General features: G+C 43.1%; 1 protein-coding gene across 1 annotated transcript in view; it reads right to left on the bottom strand.

Annotated features, from left to right (window-relative positions):
* rbm19 (RNA binding motif protein 19) overlaps positions 1–17,656 on the bottom strand; it is a 120,215-nt gene that overhangs the window by 15,766 nt on the left and 86,793 nt on the right. The window contains 2 exon segments of the mRNA XM_028824397.2: positions 16,913–16,973; positions 16,975–17,034. Coding sequence (XP_028680230.2) covers positions 16,913–16,973; positions 16,975–17,034 — 121 coding nt within the window.

The following is a 17,656-nucleotide window of genomic DNA, read 5'->3' as shown; positions in this document are numbered from 1 at the left end:
GGAAAAAACATCCGTTTTGTTGAGATGCTTAAGCGCAGTCAGGGCATCACAGGTATCGAGAGGATACAATACAATACAATACAATACAGTACAGTTTATTTGTATAAACCCCAAAATCACACAAGAAGTGCCGCAATGGGCTTTAACAGACCCTGCCTCTTGACAGCCCCCCAGACTTGACACTCTAGAAATCAAGGAAAAACTTGTAGGGAAAAAATGGAAGAAACCTCGGAAAGGCAGTTCAAAGAGAGACCCCTTTCCAGGTAGGTTGGGCGTGCAGTGGGTGTCAAAAATTAGGGGGTCAATACAATACAATACAATACACAGAACAAATCCTCAATACATATAAAAAACATTTTACAAGTATTTAGCAGAATTTAACAGTAGACGATATCCCATAATATGATTTGGATTTGTTTAGTGTCCTGGAGACCTCAGCCATCAAGCTGCCTCCCCCTATTGGCCATTCCACAGCTGAAACAGCGCTGAGCCAGCCAGTCTGATGAAAGGACCCCCCCCTACCCACAATTCCTGCTATCCTCCATCAGGGATGACTTTACCTTAGGCAGGCAAAACAGCTTTATAGCGGTGTGCAGTGCACCCAGGCAGGCTGGAGTAAGACTGGGGGGGGTATGAGGGGGGTTGGTTGAAGTTATCCGTTATTTGCTTTGTAACCATTTTGGTACTGAGGTTCAAAATCTGGTATTGATACCACCAAAGTCATAATTTTAGTACTGATCCGTCACTATTCCAGAGGAGTCAACGGATCGAGCACCCATATATATATATATATATGGAATCAGGGGTGAGGCCCTGTGCACCTTCTTGACCACTCATTGTCTGGTGATGCCACCTCTTTGTGCTATCAAATTTCAATTCAGGCTCTCTCATGTGTGACTTCTAGCTGGTGGAATATGCTGCTCACCTGCATTTGAACTTCCAAGTCCCTCATTGTTTTCAAGAAGTACTTCAGGACCCTTAATGTCTAAATGACATTAGCTGTTAGGTTTTGTAAATCTGGGACTTGTACTCAGCTCTTTGCTTGTCAGTTTTTCCACCTTGTCCTTTCACACTTGTCCCCAAACAGTCTGTAGACTGATGCTACTCAACTAGGTTGATCTCTTTTGTAAGTCACATTGCATCTGCTAAGCAAATAGATGTACATTTTAAATATATATATATATATATATATATATATATTCCTCAGACTTCTACACACAACAACCCCATAATGACAATGTGAAAAACGTTTACTTGAGGTTTTTGCAAATTTTATTTATTTTGCTAATTTTATTTATGTGTGGAATCTGAGGAAAAAAATGAATTTATTCCATTTTGGAATAGGCTGTAACATAACAAAATGTGGACAAAGTGATGCGCTGCAAATACTTTCCGGATGCACTGTATATATACAGGTGCTGGTCATTAAAATTAGAATATCATGACAAAGTTAATTTTATTTCAGTAATTCATTCAAAAAGTGAAACTTGTATATTAGATTCATTCATTACACACAGACTGATGTATTTCAAATGTTTATTTCTTTTAATGTTGATGATTATAACTGACAACTAATGAAAGTCCCAAATTCAGTATCTCGAAAATTAGAATTTCAATTAAGACCAATGCAAAAAAAGCATTTTTTAGAATTGTTGGCCAACTGAAAGGGTATGAGCATGTACAGCACTCAAATTTAGTTGGGGGCTCCTTTGGCCTGGATTACTGCAGCAATGCAGCGTGGCATGGAGTCGATCCGTCTGTGGCTACTGGTAGCTTTGGCACTGTGTGCAGGTGCCAGGTCCTGTTTGGAAAATGAAATCTGCATCTCCATAAAGTTTGTCGAGCAGCAGGAAGCATGAAGTGCTCTAAAACTTCCTGGTAGACGGCTGCGTTGACCTGGGACCTCAGAAAACACAATGGACCAACACCAGCAGATGACATGGCACCCCACACCATCACCGACTGTGGAAACTTTACACTGGAACCTCTTCGCAACGTGGATTCCGTGCCTCTCCACTCTTCCTCCAGACTCTGGGACCTTGATTTCCAAAGGAAATGCAAAATTTACTTTCATCAGAGAACATAACTTTGGACCACTCAGCAGCAGTCCCAAGGTGAGACGCTTCTGACGCTGTCTCTTGTTCAAGAGTGGCGTTGACACAAGGAATGCAACGGCTGAAATCCCATGTCTTGCATGCGTCTGTGCTGGTGGTTCTTGAAGCACTGACTCCAGCTGCAGTCCACTCTTGTGAATCTCCCCACATTTTTGAATGGGTTTTGTTTCCCAATCCTCTCCAGGGTGCGGTTATCCCTATTGCTTGTCCACTTTTTCTACACATCTTGTCCTTCCCTTCGCCTCTCTATTAATGTGCTTGGACACAGAGCTCTGTGAAACAGCCAGCCTCTTAGCAATGACCTTTTGTGTCTTGCCCTCCTTGTGCAAGGTGTCAATGGTTGTCTTTTGGACAAATGTCAAGTCAGCAGTCTTCCCCCATGATTGTGTAGCCTACAGAACTCGACTGAGAGACCATTTAAAGGCTTTTGAGTTAATTAGCTGATTAGAGTGTGCACCAGGTGTCTTCAATATTGAACCTTTTCACAATATTCTAATTTTCCGAGATACTGAATTTGGGACTTTCCTTAGTTGGTCAGTTTATAATCATCAACATTAAAAGAAATAACATTTGAAATACATCAGTCTGTGTGTAATGAATGAATCTAATATACAAGTTTCACTTTTTGAGTGGAATTACTGAAATAAATCAACTTTGTCATGATATTCTAATTTTATGACCAGCACCTGTATATATTTTATATTTGTAGCTGGAGATCCACAAAGGGAGAAAATGAATCACATATCATAAAAGTAGTTTTTTATTCCTGAGCTTTCAGCTCCTACCAGGAGCCGTCATCAGAGATAACGCTTAGACCATACAAGAGATCAAAAGCAATATATAGTAAAATAAGGTGGGGGGGGGGGGGTAATCAGGTGGGGTTGGGAGGGGGTATTGTTTGTAAAGTTTTATTTATTATGAGGGATGTTCTTCTTAAGTTTGTATATGCTGGGTTCATTATCCTCTGATGACGGGCTCCTGGCAGAAGTTGAAAGCTCAGGAATAAAAAACCTACTTTATGATATGTGATTCATTTTCTCCCTTCATGGATCTCCAGCTTATAAATATGCAAACCGTATCACATACCATATAAATACATAAAGTCCAACGTCCACTTTTCACGAGAGAACTACTTACGGATTTAGATTGGGTATATTTTCTATAATTCGCGTTGAACTTTCCAGTTGATTTTGTGACTTCTCTCGTCGTGCTAAGAATCAGAGTTCACTTGCAGGAGCGATTTATTCACGCTAATCGAGAGAGAGGCTGCGGGCTGAAGGGATGGGGAAGCGTGACATCAGGAGTGGGGAGCTGGGCTGGGCCTCCTCGCTGTCCTGCTTCACTTCTACACAGGCAGAGTTGCGAGGGATGGCTAGTGTGTGTGTGTGTGTATATAAAATATTGTACCTAGAAATCCACAAAGGGAGAAGATGAGTCATGTATCTTAAAATAGCTTTTTTATCCATAAGCTTTCGCCAACCTACCAGGTGTCATCAGAGGAAAATGATTAGACTTTCAGGAATCAAAGGTAATATATAGAAGTGAAGGGGTGGGGTGTGGATCAGTTAAGGTGCGGGGGGGCTTTTTTATTAATTTGGATGATGTTCTTTTTAAGCCTGCAAATGCTAGATTCATGACCAAGTGTCTGTTAATTGTGGTTTCATTTGAGAGCCATGATTCAGCCAGCTCTCTGGTCACTTTTAGAATTAGCCCTGAATTTTACTTGCACTGTGTCCCAGTTAAGACGTGTGTCCAGATGAACTTTAATCGTGCCCCTCAAATTAAAATGTGCATACATATATACACAGATATATATTTTTTTCCACTCTCTCTAGAGTCTCTGTAAACAATAAACATGTATATTTACAATACAGATGTTTTAAATGAAGGGCCTTTTTGCCCCCTTCTCAAATATTAACTTAGTTAGTCTTCATTTTTGAAATGTGCACAAAAATAAAAAAAAAAGACTACTAAATAGAAAAGGCAATGATAAGAGAATGAGCTTCAGCACGGGCCAGACATCCAGTATCACTGTGTAATCTAACAGATCTGACGGACTCTGGTAGATGCCGGTATGATGCATTTACTTCTCAGGCTCAAACGTATTTTTTAACAGATGTGCTGGTGACGATTTTGCACACAGGGGCACCTTTTATCTGTCAATGCACTTCACAGTGCTCTGCTACTCAAACAGAATCGTCTCAAAGCGATGTAAGGACTGCGTCCTCCTCACTCATTTGTTCGTTGCTTGGTCAGCTCGTGGTGCTGCTGCACAAGCCACCGCTGCCAAACAAACACACCACTAAAATCCAAGCTCAGTGACAACCAATTGACAGATTGGGACAAATAAAGTTCACTTTTCTTTGTTTCTCTATTTGTATGTCTATGTTATAGCGTCTTTCACATATCTATGTTCCTTCTCTTGTGGGTCAGCTAAGGTTTATTTTCATGTAAATCAGGTTTTTTGAAAGTGGGGCTCTCAGCCACCAAAACAACTTTCCAAATTCCACCAGTCCATACTGTCAGACTTGCTGATGAAGAAGTCTGCACAATGTACTGAAGAGCCAAAACAAGGGTACAGTATTCATCCAACCCTCCATTTCTAACATCCATACCCGGACAGTTCCCTGGCCATTACCCCGAAACACACACACACACACACACACACACACACACACACAACTACAGCACATATCCACAAAAGACAGCCTGCATTGACATCATTTGAAGTTGGGCACAGGGTGCTTTGAAAGGTTCAGAAGCGGGGGATTGTGAAATCAACAGGCCAGAGATAAGAGAGAACTTCAGTCCTACTGGTAGGACAGGTGTGAAATGATGAGTAATGCTAATAGCACAAGACCCTCTTCCAATTGTAACTCACTGTGCAGCTGGACACAGAGGTGGGCTTCACCCTTTGCGGGATGAACTGATGATCCGAAACCTTTTAATCCTTGCACCCCAATACTCCACTAGTAGACACATCTCCCTGCTCATCTCCCTCAAAGTGCCACGTTTTTTAATATCCACCTGCCAGTCCCACATGCCAATCTGAGTTCTGCAAAGCACTCTGGGAGATTGACATCAAGGGGATCTGTAGCTAACTGAGGCATTCATTGCCTTCTTAATAAGCATTATGAGGTGTTTTTACAAATTGGGTCAAGCAGGGAGCATGCATCTGGTACGGCACGTTGCTGCTCCACCACACAATGAAACAGCTTGGGATCCTGGTTGGCAACCCCCCAGGCAGTTGTTTGGTCCGGAAATGACCCTCTATCTGCCCCTTAATTACACATCCTGCCTTGTGCTAAATGCGATCAGGTAGGCAGTAAAAACGCGATTCCTGACTCACATCAAAAATAGAAAATAAGAAAAACCCAAGAGATGGGCACAGTCAAAAGCTGAGCTGAATTCATCAACCAGAAAGTCAAGATCTTTCTTAAAGCTTTTTAAAAAAAACAAAAATGCAACCAAGAAGTCGTTATGCCAGAAATGATTTTTCGTAGAGCCAAAAGAAAAGTAAACACTACGGAGCTGCTTAGTCACATAACCCACTTCGCCATCTCAGATACTTGAGAATGCACATGCCCAACTAGTGATGCCACACGCTGGCATATTCCCAGAGCCTTCTGGGTGATATTGTCATGGGTAAACCACCTATAGAATAGCATCGACAGGCTGCGTCAGGGCAGTTAAAGGTGCACTCAAAGGGTGGCGCTTCATCCGTCAGGTAAGTATCCTTGAATGAAGGCATCAAGACAGCCTGGACCATAAACCCACAGAGTAACTTGGGAACCTGTGTGGAGTGAGGCCAGCATACGTAGGATACACTACTGTACATCATTCCTGAGGTTACATCCAGAACAGCTGGGACTGACGTCTACACGCTGGAATCCGAGGAGGGCAGAGAGATGAAAGGCTTTCCCTCACTACCAGTCTCTACTCAGCCAACATCAAGGCTGAAGTACTGGCTGTCCAGACTGGTGAAGACCAGTGTCAATATCAGCCCTGACACCCTCCAGTAATATGGTCTTCTTTATGGATGCCCTGCTCTGTCTTGAAGGCACTGAAATCTGCCGGAGACAAAGAAGTGAACATCCTGCCCATTGCCCTCACCTTTCCCATGCAGAGCTCACACAGTCATCCTGTGGTGGATTCTTTCCAGGGCAATGTACAAAGGCAACCAGGCTGTTGACGTTCTAGCAAAGGAAGGATCTACAAAAGGTGCAGGAAGACAGGTCTACTACCTTCAAAGAAGCCAATACCGTCCTCAAGGCAAGTGGGGGCACCAGAAGCGACGGAAGAGAAACAACCCATAACACCCGGTGGGCCATCTTTAGGCTGTGGACCGGGCCACAATCACCGTAAATTACCGAGTTTTTGGATTGGTCGAGTCAGACCAGTGCCCGTGCCAGCCAACAGAAGTAGACTGTCTCTTCAACTCCAGAGGTGCCAGATCTGGACAGAGGAGACTGGATCTGGCAGCCTGGAGGACCTTCGGCTACACTGCAGCATTCATCAGAGAGGCCGGTGGGTCCATTTGAGTGAACGACAAGAAGATAAATGGGAGAGTGCGATAATGGTGTCGTAGTAGAAATGATGAAAGGTTTCAACTTTATTCCCTCAGGAACACACATGTTAAAAATGGGGCAGAACAAAACCAAAATGGATGCCTACGCTTTTAAAAGAGACCTTTCAAATCCATTCAAAAAAAAAAAATGTAAAGGAAATGGCAGATGATACTAGCGACTCACAGACACAGAGTTAGGGGTTCATCATTGTGCCCTGTGAGCCTGCTGGCCACTTACTAGCCGGGGCACTCATCCGGTCGGTGTCACCAATGTACAGGCACACAAAGTCTGTTTTCACAACACGTTAGGTGATAGTCCCATTCCACACTACACGACGCCCATCTGAAGGAGACCATGAATAGGCTTGATCGCGTTGTCACCCGAGTTCTGCACATGTTTATAATCGGGTAGGCACGGACTGCCCTCATTCGCGTTTGGAGTCCTAAATGAGATGTTAAGATGGCCACATTTAGTTCACAGCAGAAAGTAAAGGGACATAAAAACCTGAAACCTTCTCAAAGGCTAAGGAAAGATCAGGAGAACAAGACCCCAAAGCAAAACAAATCATCTAATCAAACACAAACAGGGCATAGATTTTCAACCCGCTACGATAATGAAGCAGGAAAGATAAGCAATCTGTGTTTTAGCCGAGGAGCCGCTGCAAGTTGGCAAGCTCCAAGGGAGCGCCATGAATATTCACGAGGAGGTGTCGCGCTTGCTCGTGGGGATGCCTGCTGTAGGCCTGCAAACAGCCTTGCTAGGGTCTCTCTGGGAGGGAAACAAAGCTGTCAAAACAAGCCCCTCGCTGTAAATATTTATTTAGTGTGCAAGGCAGCATGTTCTCAGCAATGCAACTCTGCAGATCTATTTGCAGCTACGAAACTTGTAGCCTCTGGGTGAAGCCCCACCGAGCTCACTGATCTACCTTCAGAAAACCAGCAAGAAGTCAGGAAACATAATGGCAAATTGTCGAACTGGCATGAGGGAGCCTGTGGCCAATTCACACCAGCAAGGGGCTTCCTCTGAATTCTGCTCATATGGGCTTAGTTAAAAATAATATGTTTTCAAAAAATCTGGCATGTGTGCTTCTGAATTGATGACAGAATGAGGCAAAGAAAAAAAGCAAAGGAGAGGTTTAGAAGAGGCGAGGGGAAAGACATCTGCCACCAGTCAGCTGTGCCCAATGATGCTTGAAGGTCTGCTTGTATGAGCGTCATTTCCATGACAATAACAAGAACCAGGTTTACAGATATAAAGTACATGTTGAACCCGAGTGTAAGTGACCCTAAATGTCTCGTCCAGCTGTCCGGTAAATGCCAGTCAGGAGTCCGACTCCCTCACTTTTCATGGTTAGGCTACGTTTCACCGCACTACGTTTTTGTCTCAGGCTCAGTTTCCGACATATTTAACCTTTTGATAATGCTCTCCAGAGCTTTATGGTCCTAGAAACGTCCAGTGCGAGTGGGTGAAAACGGAGTGTTTTGAAAACGCACACACTGCTCACTCTGATTGGTTCATGCGTATCACATGTCCCCTTCCCCGAATGGATCCCGCTCATGATCTTTTCTCAACTACATTGCTTGCCTCACACTTGTGTTACGCCCAGGAAAAATTCCACCTCGGTGTCGGTCCGTTTTATCGTATGTGCCATTGTGTGTGAACACACACTGCAAACAACAATGACAGCAATAACATTTATTTCTAGAGCAAATGATGTAGCTCAAAGTGCTTTACAAGATGAACAAACAAAAATATAAAAATAAGCTTAGTCAATACTAAGTAACAAAGGAATAAACGTAAGGTCCGATAGCCTGGCGAGGACAGAAAAAAAAGCACTCCAGAGGGCTGGAGAGAAAAAAAAAACAAAATCTGCAGGGGTTCTGAGGCCACGAGACCACCTGGCCAGCCTGCACATCAATGATCTCAATGAGTCCTTTAAATGGTTTTCAGGCTTCATGTTAAAGAATTAGATGACCATGGTCATGTGGACCTCAGTCTAGCATGAAGGACTCGTCCCGTTTCCGTTCCACTGCCATCCAGTGTAGGTTAGCGGTGATTGCATACGCATTTTCGGTTGTGTTAGTGTGGGTGGAGATGTTTCATAAATGACGTGAAAGTGCTAGCGTGGACAGAGCTCACTTTCACTTGAAAACACCTAAAATGGAGTAGTGTGGGTGAGGGTTGTCTTGAAACCCAAATTTCTAAATTCGATGTGATAAGAATTGAAATTCAATACCAATACAGTATCTGATGTACCTCAATACTAAACTGCACTAGTGTATGCATTCAAATCTTTACTTTAATGATAAATAATAGAAATTTTAATCATAAAATGCAAACACTTCAAGCTGGGCCGAAGGTACAAGGTAAGAGTAAAGCTCGGTAAACCATAAAAACATTAAAAGAAGTTTAAATCCCGACAATAGTTATTTTTTCTTTTCACTTTGCTGATACTGAGGTCACACAATAAAATGCTACAAGTGTCATTAAATGTTATTTGAATAATTATTGTAATCTTTTGTAAACGTATATATAAAAATATTAAAAGAAACATTCAAGTGCAGAAAATAATGTTAAAAGCGATACTTACTGATAATTTCAAGACTTCTGACACCCTGAGTGTGGACGTAGTCCTTCATTAGCGTAGGTGAAATGCCATGCAGGCCGCTGTTGACTTTACGCACTTGAAACCACATTGTGCCTCCTCTCCATCCCTGGTCATTCCCATCATTTATCTCAGCCCATGAGTGAAGGGAAATGAAAATGTTTTCAAATCTTTCTCCATTGCTGACATGTAATGGGCCCTGCCATCACAGACCAAGCCCGGCCTTCACCTTTGCAATCAATTTACAAATACGACAAGTTAGCCTAACATCTAGTTTTAGAAAAGTTGACTTGCTTGTATGGAATGTTTTTTGATTTTAAATATATTCAATAAAATGTTTACAAAAAACAAATTAGTGTAACATCCAGGTGTGTTTGGGGACTTATTAATATTCTTTACCAGTTTCCCAAAATAACAAGCGTGAGTAGAATGGAATTACAAGCCTTTGAGTTTATTATCTTCTTCTATAATACGCTAGTGTGGCTGTTGATTTGTCTATCCAGGATTTTAAATCACCTGTAGCTCACAAACCGTATTACATCTCGCCTGAAGAAGGGGTCTGAGTTGCCTCGAATGCTTGCATATTGTAATCTTTTTAGTTAGCCAATAAAAGGGGTCATTTGCTTGACTTTTCACTACATGGCTAACACGGTACAACACCCTAGTACTACCTATGGACCTGAAATTTGGTACACATATACTACGTGACGTCTACTATCCGCTTTCGGGGTGATGATTTTTATTACTGTTTGTATTTTATTTTATTGTATTGTATTGTAGAATCAACTCTCGGCAATGCGCAGCAGGGCGGCCGTGCGGGCGCATGCATATGGGCGCCGTTCTCATTCCCTACCACCTCTGCCGTCACTTCCTCTACCTCTTCATATCTTAAATCATTCTTGAGGCAGATTGTAGACTAAAGTGCCAGCTTAAGTGAAAAATGAAAGAAAAACGTACTTGCAACACAAATGCTGACTTAATCAGTTTTAACGCAAAAAGATGCCGACGAAAGAAAGAGAAGAAGTGGGTTGCTAGGGTGGAGGAAAGAAGAGCGCATCGACCTCTGAGCAAAAGAGAAAGAAAGAGGAGGAAAACTAGGAACGCTCAAGTCAAGTGGATTCACTGCACATTACGCCGTTACTGGTCTAATATAATTGTACAGTATCCTGCCTTTAAAATCAGGGCTCATGAAAGTTTGCGGTGACTCCATAGACGGCAGATGACAACAAAAGTGATGTAAAATGTTGTTTGTTTGTTTGTTAGCGGATGGTTGTTTGTATTTATTTTTATCATAAAACTTTTGAAAGAAGCACCCGCTGGAGAGTTAATATCAAGGTTGAAGTCATGAGCTGAAATTGCTGCCTGCAATGGGTCAATAATGGAAAGAAGGCGATTGTGGTGCTGAATGACTGAATTAGGATGTTTTTAGTGTAATGTCAATACTGAGGGCGCATTTACTCACTGTATGCATACTGGCTTATGGAGCTCTTCTCCTTTTCCTTTTCCTGACTTTTTTCTGCTCTCCCTATTGTGTTTTTATTTTTCTGGTTACGAAGATCATTTACCTGACCTGGTGGGACTGCAGGCAGCTGGGGATGTCAGCTGGCATTACCGAGGTTTGCTCAAGTCGCCGCTGCTGTCAGTGTTTCACTGACTTGTACTGGGGATCTGTTTAACCAGCAGTGCACATCAAAGAGGAAAACATAGCAAAATGTGCAAGCTGAAGTCATTTAAAATGGCAAATAATTAAAGTTGCACAGAATGTTTCAAGACAGATGATTTTGAAATTTTGGAAGTATCTACAGTGTGTTCTGCTGGAGGTATCTCATTGACAAACTGAAATTGCCTCAAAGAATAAGCACATCAAGCTTCAACACAGTTGGCTCACCGAGAGCCGAGCGGTTTTCATGCAGACACACAGACGTGACAACGACAGTAGGCGCTTTTTGCATTACAGGTGAACATGGCTAAAAACGATCGGCCATTGTTAGATGTAACTTACTTAGTGGGGTGCTCAGGATTTGGGGTCACGTGCAAGACAAGTTCAGAAAGGTCAGTTATGGGAACACGAAGGCGAAGTTGTTTTTCCTGTGACTACTGATACGTATTCTTGCTCCACATGCACGTGTTGTTTATTCCATGATTCTTGTTGTATACGCTTTTACATCATCTCATGGAAATCCACATTGTTCTGGGTGCCTGTCTTCACTCTGTAGATCACTTACATGTTCCTCTAACATTAATGTCATTAAGCAAAAGCAAGACCCCCAAAATAAACATCTCTTAAGGCAAATGCCTATTTTCCGTCAGCACATGACCTGTCTTTCCTTTTATTAATTTAGCAAAAATTTTATCCAAAATATCTTAGAAGTTACTTCTTGGTAATTTTTGGTATCAGACTTCCACAGTCTGGCTGTAATGGATCTGAAAGGCCGAGGCTGCCTCACCTTCTCAGAGATCACTGTGTCGTGGCCATCTTGGAAGACGCATCCTAGTTATTTATTCATCCTTTACTTGCATGAGTAGTCACATCAAGACAAAACAAAACAATTCGGACGTGAGCGTCAGTAGGCTTTGTGCCCTAAGAACCGAGTTACCCAAACTATGCTCTAACGTTTCAGTCATTATTTACTGCTCTGATGCTGATCTTTCAGATCATAAAGTCGGTTATTACGATTGCCATTGATGACAAGAACTCATAATGAATTGCAAAATGATGGCTTTTGATGGTATTCTCTTACATGATTTGACTCAAAATCTAAACAGCACATCATTGTCTCATAACAGGCTTCAGTTTCAAGTTTGCTGTTTTTCCGTCCAGTCGTTTTAGCTCTAGAGCCTCCTCAAAAAATAAACCGTGACACACACCCATCATTGAGATATCAAAATTTTCTATCTCAGGGGACCCTAAAACATTGAGATCCATCGAAAACCGAAGACTGAAATTTTTGAGGAATCTAAAGCTTTCACTCCTCCTACGTAGACGATAGGTTATGGTGGTGGGGAGAATGCAAAGCAAAAAACATAACCAGAGACTTGATCCAGCAGGAGATGGCCATTTGAGAATATAACAATGTAACGCAACATAAAGCACCTCAAGGGAAACTAGAAATGTTGTCAAATTTCACTCCATCTGTGTTTGGCAGACACGGACGTCCATGTTCACATCATCCCTACCACACCGCCAGTGTTTTAGATGCTGGACTGCAAGCCATTGACTCCCCATGTGATTGACACAAACTCGTGTCCCCAAAACCAACTCAGAGATAATTAGAATATGAAAGTCACCTCGGGCTGCCAAAGGCAATACAGGCAGACACCTTGGCTGGCAATTGATGTGGGGAGCAAGAACACCCCAACTCTCCAATCTGCAGTATCACATCCAGTCAGCACTCCTGTTCACTGCTGCAGATGGACGCCTTTTTCTGTGTTCCTTCTCCCACTAATGTTGCCATCTGCTAAGCAGAACCGAGCCCAAGAAGGTGAAGGGGTCCCTGCTGTTATGATCTGACCTTGCTATTAACGTTTTACGTGTTTAAGGAGTTGTCTTTGTAACTATTTATAAATCAGTGCTGGCTTATCTGTGGGGCACAGGATTCACTTCTTGCCATTACCTTTTAGCAAGGATCCAATTTTAAGTTTTCAAAAATATTTTGCAACTGTTTTGTTTTTTCCCTTGGAGGCTGTAGTTGCCACAATGCTTCTTCTACTCCAAAGTCTACTGAAGTGCAACAGCACAGATGTCACGGTCACGACAGGATAAGAGGTTGGCGTTGTGCACTTACTGGCCTATCCAAGTTTGTGGATTCAAAGCAAACACAAACCTTCTTGTGAGAGTGTGGTGGATGTTCAGGTTTCTTTTTACCATACTAGACTTCATGTTTCTGGCCTTGGGCTACCACTTCTGGGTTTTGCTTGCGAGTTGGTGAAAGGTAGGATGGGCATTTTTGATAATGAATTTCTGTCCAGTTTCTGGTCAGCCTAATGTCTCATGTTTCCTTGCCTTTGTCAAAATCGGTCAACTGAAATGACACCCTACATGTGCCTGCCCGTCTGTCTGCTCCACTGTTTTTCTTTGTATGCACCCGAACTTGTGGAGCAGGCTCACCGTGCAACCCTGATTTATAAGTAAATACATAAATGATAAAAGTTTTAGATATTGGCATTTTGGGTTATGATGGATGGCCAGCGTTTCAGTCTGGCCGGGACGTCCCTGAAAAAAAAAAAGGAGGAAGAGCAGGCTTTTCAGGGCACTGTATCCCCCCGGGACGCTAGGTGGCAGCTCCCCTGGACGGAAATGGTTCCCCGGATTCCCTCAGGGCATCATGGGACATGGAGTCCGTTTCCTCAGCCCTGTTGGGCGCCGTGTGTGCCGCCAGGGGGAACTCACAAGGAACCTTGGGCAACTCTACTGTTATTACGACCCGGAAGTACCTTCGGAGGCACGAGGACAGAAGCCCGGGCTACTTGAAGGATGATGTGGCATTTGACCCGGAGAAGGAATACTTCTGGGTCATGGACTATTTAAAGGACTGGTCAAAACCCAGCAAGAAGAGCCGGAGTTGGGTAATAGAGGAGGATTGTGATTATTGTTTATTTATTATTATTGATTTGAGAATTGTGCTTTGTGCACTATATTTGGAGAATAATAATTAAATTCTTCTTGGTGCTTTTAAAAGGTGTGTCTTGGACGTGTCTGGTGGGTTAGTGGGGCAACAGCACCTCTAGCGTCACAGGGTATTTTAAGTATTGGCGCCGTCTACCATTTTGTTTCTGTGTATTTTTCGCATGGGAGGTAGCGGTATCTACCCCACAACAGTGCTTGTAGTGTTATGTGTCACCTGTCCGTTGAACCCTGCTTGATCTCCCAGCAGGCTGTGGGGTCAAACCAAAGAGAGTCACTACATGACACACACACACACACACTGTGAGAGTTCTGCAGTGTTATTAAGGTAACACAGTTTCTTGCCATTACAGAACTCTACAAATTGGGACAAAGATCCTGCTTAGACTACCAACAGGCTAAAAAAAATACAAATTCAGATTACATACCTTAAAGTATGTAGAAAATACTCAATAGGAATAAATACAAAAACACTAAAACATAAAATTGCACCGCCAACACAAAAATGCATTTCCAGTGCTTCATCGATCATTCGGGCCCGCTTTCAGAAGTGCGTCACTGTTTACAACAAATGGCAGGCGTAAAATGAGAGGACTGAAGTTGGAGGTGAAACTAATTGCAGAAATAAAGTTGCTCTGCTGGTTATAAACAGTTTGGATTCGGCTGCCAGCCGATTTCTTCCAAATTGTGAACTGGGGCCCACGCTCAACGGCTCCCAACATTCCCAATATTCACTGCCTGCATTTCAAGTGGCAGCAGCTGTGAATGCAGCGCATGGCAGGACTAATCCATAGCCAAATCTCGTTAGGTTTCCTCAGACTTGCAAAGAGATGGATTTGAAATGCTATAAAGCTTCGACAACCTTCAGCCTTCCACAAGGCAGGAAGTGAAATTTTGAGGTTGGTCTTTCATCCAAATTGAGGGCAAACAGCTGCTTAACACGTCGTGACCTTACACTCCTGGCAGAACGCATCTGTGCTTCAAACGAGCGTTCGTATTGCTCGTTTCAACTCACTTTAAACACGCACAGCTTTGTTGCTCAGCACCGGCGTGTGGAGCCACAGCCAGATGATATGACTGGGGGGGGGGGATCACTCGGGGCCCCACGTGTGTGAACCACTCACAACTAATTACTATCAATGGAAGCCAAAAAAGGTAAGACCCCTGGTGTAACGGCACATCACAAATGCCATAGGGCGGACTACTAACACGGCACGGCCCAAACTTTACACTAAAATATCATGGAAGTCCAAAGCAGCGACAATGTGAGCCCCTGAGATAGTGGAGTGGGGAAAGAAACTTCAATTGAGGGATCTGCTCTGTTCTGAAGAGGCAATTTTTTAGATTTAAATGTAAATATATTTAGAAAAAGAATTCTAGATTAATTCCAAATGCATCCATCTTCAACAAGCAACTTTTCATTATTAATCAAATAAAGACATGAACAGATTAACGATCCTTCAGTCAATGGCCATACTGAACCTCATGCAGCTTCCAGTCAAGAATTAAAACCGTTTAGCATTAAACAACGTGCTTCTGACTCCGCTCACGTCACGGCCCAGTCAAGTCTTAAGTCGCAGCGAGCAACAAAGTCAGCGCGCCGGCCATCACACAACGCCGGTCTCAGAAATGCTGTGTGCCCCTCAATCAGCAAAAAGATGATGGAAGCCCTTAAAAGCTTAATAATCGCAAGAAATGGACATCAACAGGAAACAGTCGCTTCGCAAGGATGGGCGCAAACAGAAACCGAGAGGACAAAAAAAAAAAAAAAAAAAAAGGGTCATTTTTATAATTAAGTTTAACATTTTTTATTTTATACCAGATTTTAATTCTGTCTGTGCAACATTAGTATTAGCTTCTCCAAAAGCACTTTTCTTCTTATATAATGATATTATTTGGTGGCATGCTGGCGCAGTGCAGCGCCACTACCTCACAGCAAGGAGACCATGGTTCACATCCTAGGTCCTCCCTGTGTGGAGTTTTCTAACACTGTCCAATGACATGCTGAATTGGGCCGTGTGCGTGTGTGTGTGTGTGTGTGTGTGTGTGTGTGCCACACTATGAACTGGTTTGTTCCTGCCTTGCACTCACGTGAGATAGCAGGTCTGTGGCACGTAAATAGATAATGCGATCACAGTTTTGGGTGGGGCATAGGTAGCATGACAGAGTGGCTCCAGAGGCAGGCCATACCAAATCCAAGTGTACACATGTAGGATTGTCCCTCAAGAAGCGCCTTGAGTATGGGAAAGGTGCTATATAAATAAAAATGTATTATTATTACTATTCGTGCTGGAGCCATGATTGCCGTGCCTGCGTACCACAGGGTTTTTACAAGAGAACTGAGGCATAGTAGAGAGGAAATGAAGAGACGAATAAAACTGTGAGCAAGTGCGGTATTGGGACCGCCACAGCCCAGTGCTAGCTGGGATCGGCTCCTTCGCGAAACGACCCTGATCTGGAATAAGTGAATTGGAAAATGCCATGATGCGATTTTAATGATTTGTTGACCCACCTTTACACATCCAGTTGAGATAAGCATGTCTTCTGAAAAAGTAACAGAGCTGCTGATAACTTTAGAATGCTCATCTAAAACAGCGCCCGCAGTTGTCACACACACACTAACCCTAACCCTGTTTATGGCTGATGCATTCACAATTACAAATGGTTAAGTGACATTCAGACTTCCCGAGCCTGTCACCGACCCCCTCCTCTCCCCCCCGCCCGATCACCTTGATGGATGTGGTGTGCAGTTGCTATGTGTCCTCTTAAACATCTGCACCACTGCTACATAACTCTGAGCTCTGGGGAATGAGTCGTACCAGCGACTGGAGTCACAACCCAAGAGGCCAGCATGAGCTTCAAGTAATCAAGACAGGGACACCCACTGCACGGGCTGGCGAGAGCAACAGACTCTCATGGGCTTCGCCTTTCATCGAGTGCACAGACCTCCACCTTGAAGACTCTGCCATGTGGAGGTCTGTTCAGAGGACCACTCACTTACCGTGAAAGTGCTCGGCAGTCTTTCTTCGTAAGGTTTCCACGGTCTCTTCTGAATCCGCCCACCTCAAGGACCAAGCGGCGCCCATACAGATGGGTACTGTGGCACAGGGCAGTGAATGCTTTCTGTCAAAACAAAGAGTGTGACACTTTCAGTGTTTCTTTATTAGTCGGCTGTTGGCTTTTGCAGATGGTGACTGACTTTGTACAGTTGAAATGTGAAATTAAGAACACTCTCTATGTTTGCTACGTTTTTACACCTAACGTACAATATTGAATTTCTTTAGTCATATGATATTTGCAATTATTCTGTGAGCACTGGGCACTTAAGTGGAATTGCGGTAAACAGGAATGGAACGCATTGCACTATGGAATTTAATGGAGATTTTGCATGACCCATTACCACAACTGTGTGGCGGTGACGTCATTAATGTCACCGTATTAAAGTCACATTACACTTGTCTGTGATCTGGACATTAAAAGAGATTGCAATGTGATTTACTTTGTGACTTCTGGTTTAGACATTTACTTTGCGGTTAGTGTTTTTGGCTTCGATTTTCTCAACCCCTCGTTTTTAGCCTAGTCTTGTGTTCTTGTCATTCTCACAGAATCTTTACTAACGTCTCCTCTGCAGTTAATACAAAGGCTTTCGGTCAGAATTTCCATACCACCCTCATAAGAGGGCAAAATGGAAAAGCAGGAGACGGGCCAAGAGTGCAGCTGTTCTTGGACAACATTTGTACAGAAA

This window comes from Erpetoichthys calabaricus, chromosome 18, assembly GCF_900747795.2.
Source record: "Erpetoichthys calabaricus chromosome 18, fErpCal1.3, whole genome shotgun sequence".
In the NCBI taxonomy this organism is placed as follows: Eukaryota; Metazoa; Chordata; class Cladistia; order Polypteriformes; family Polypteridae; genus Erpetoichthys; species Erpetoichthys calabaricus.
This window is presented reverse-complemented; position numbering and strand designations above follow the sequence as displayed.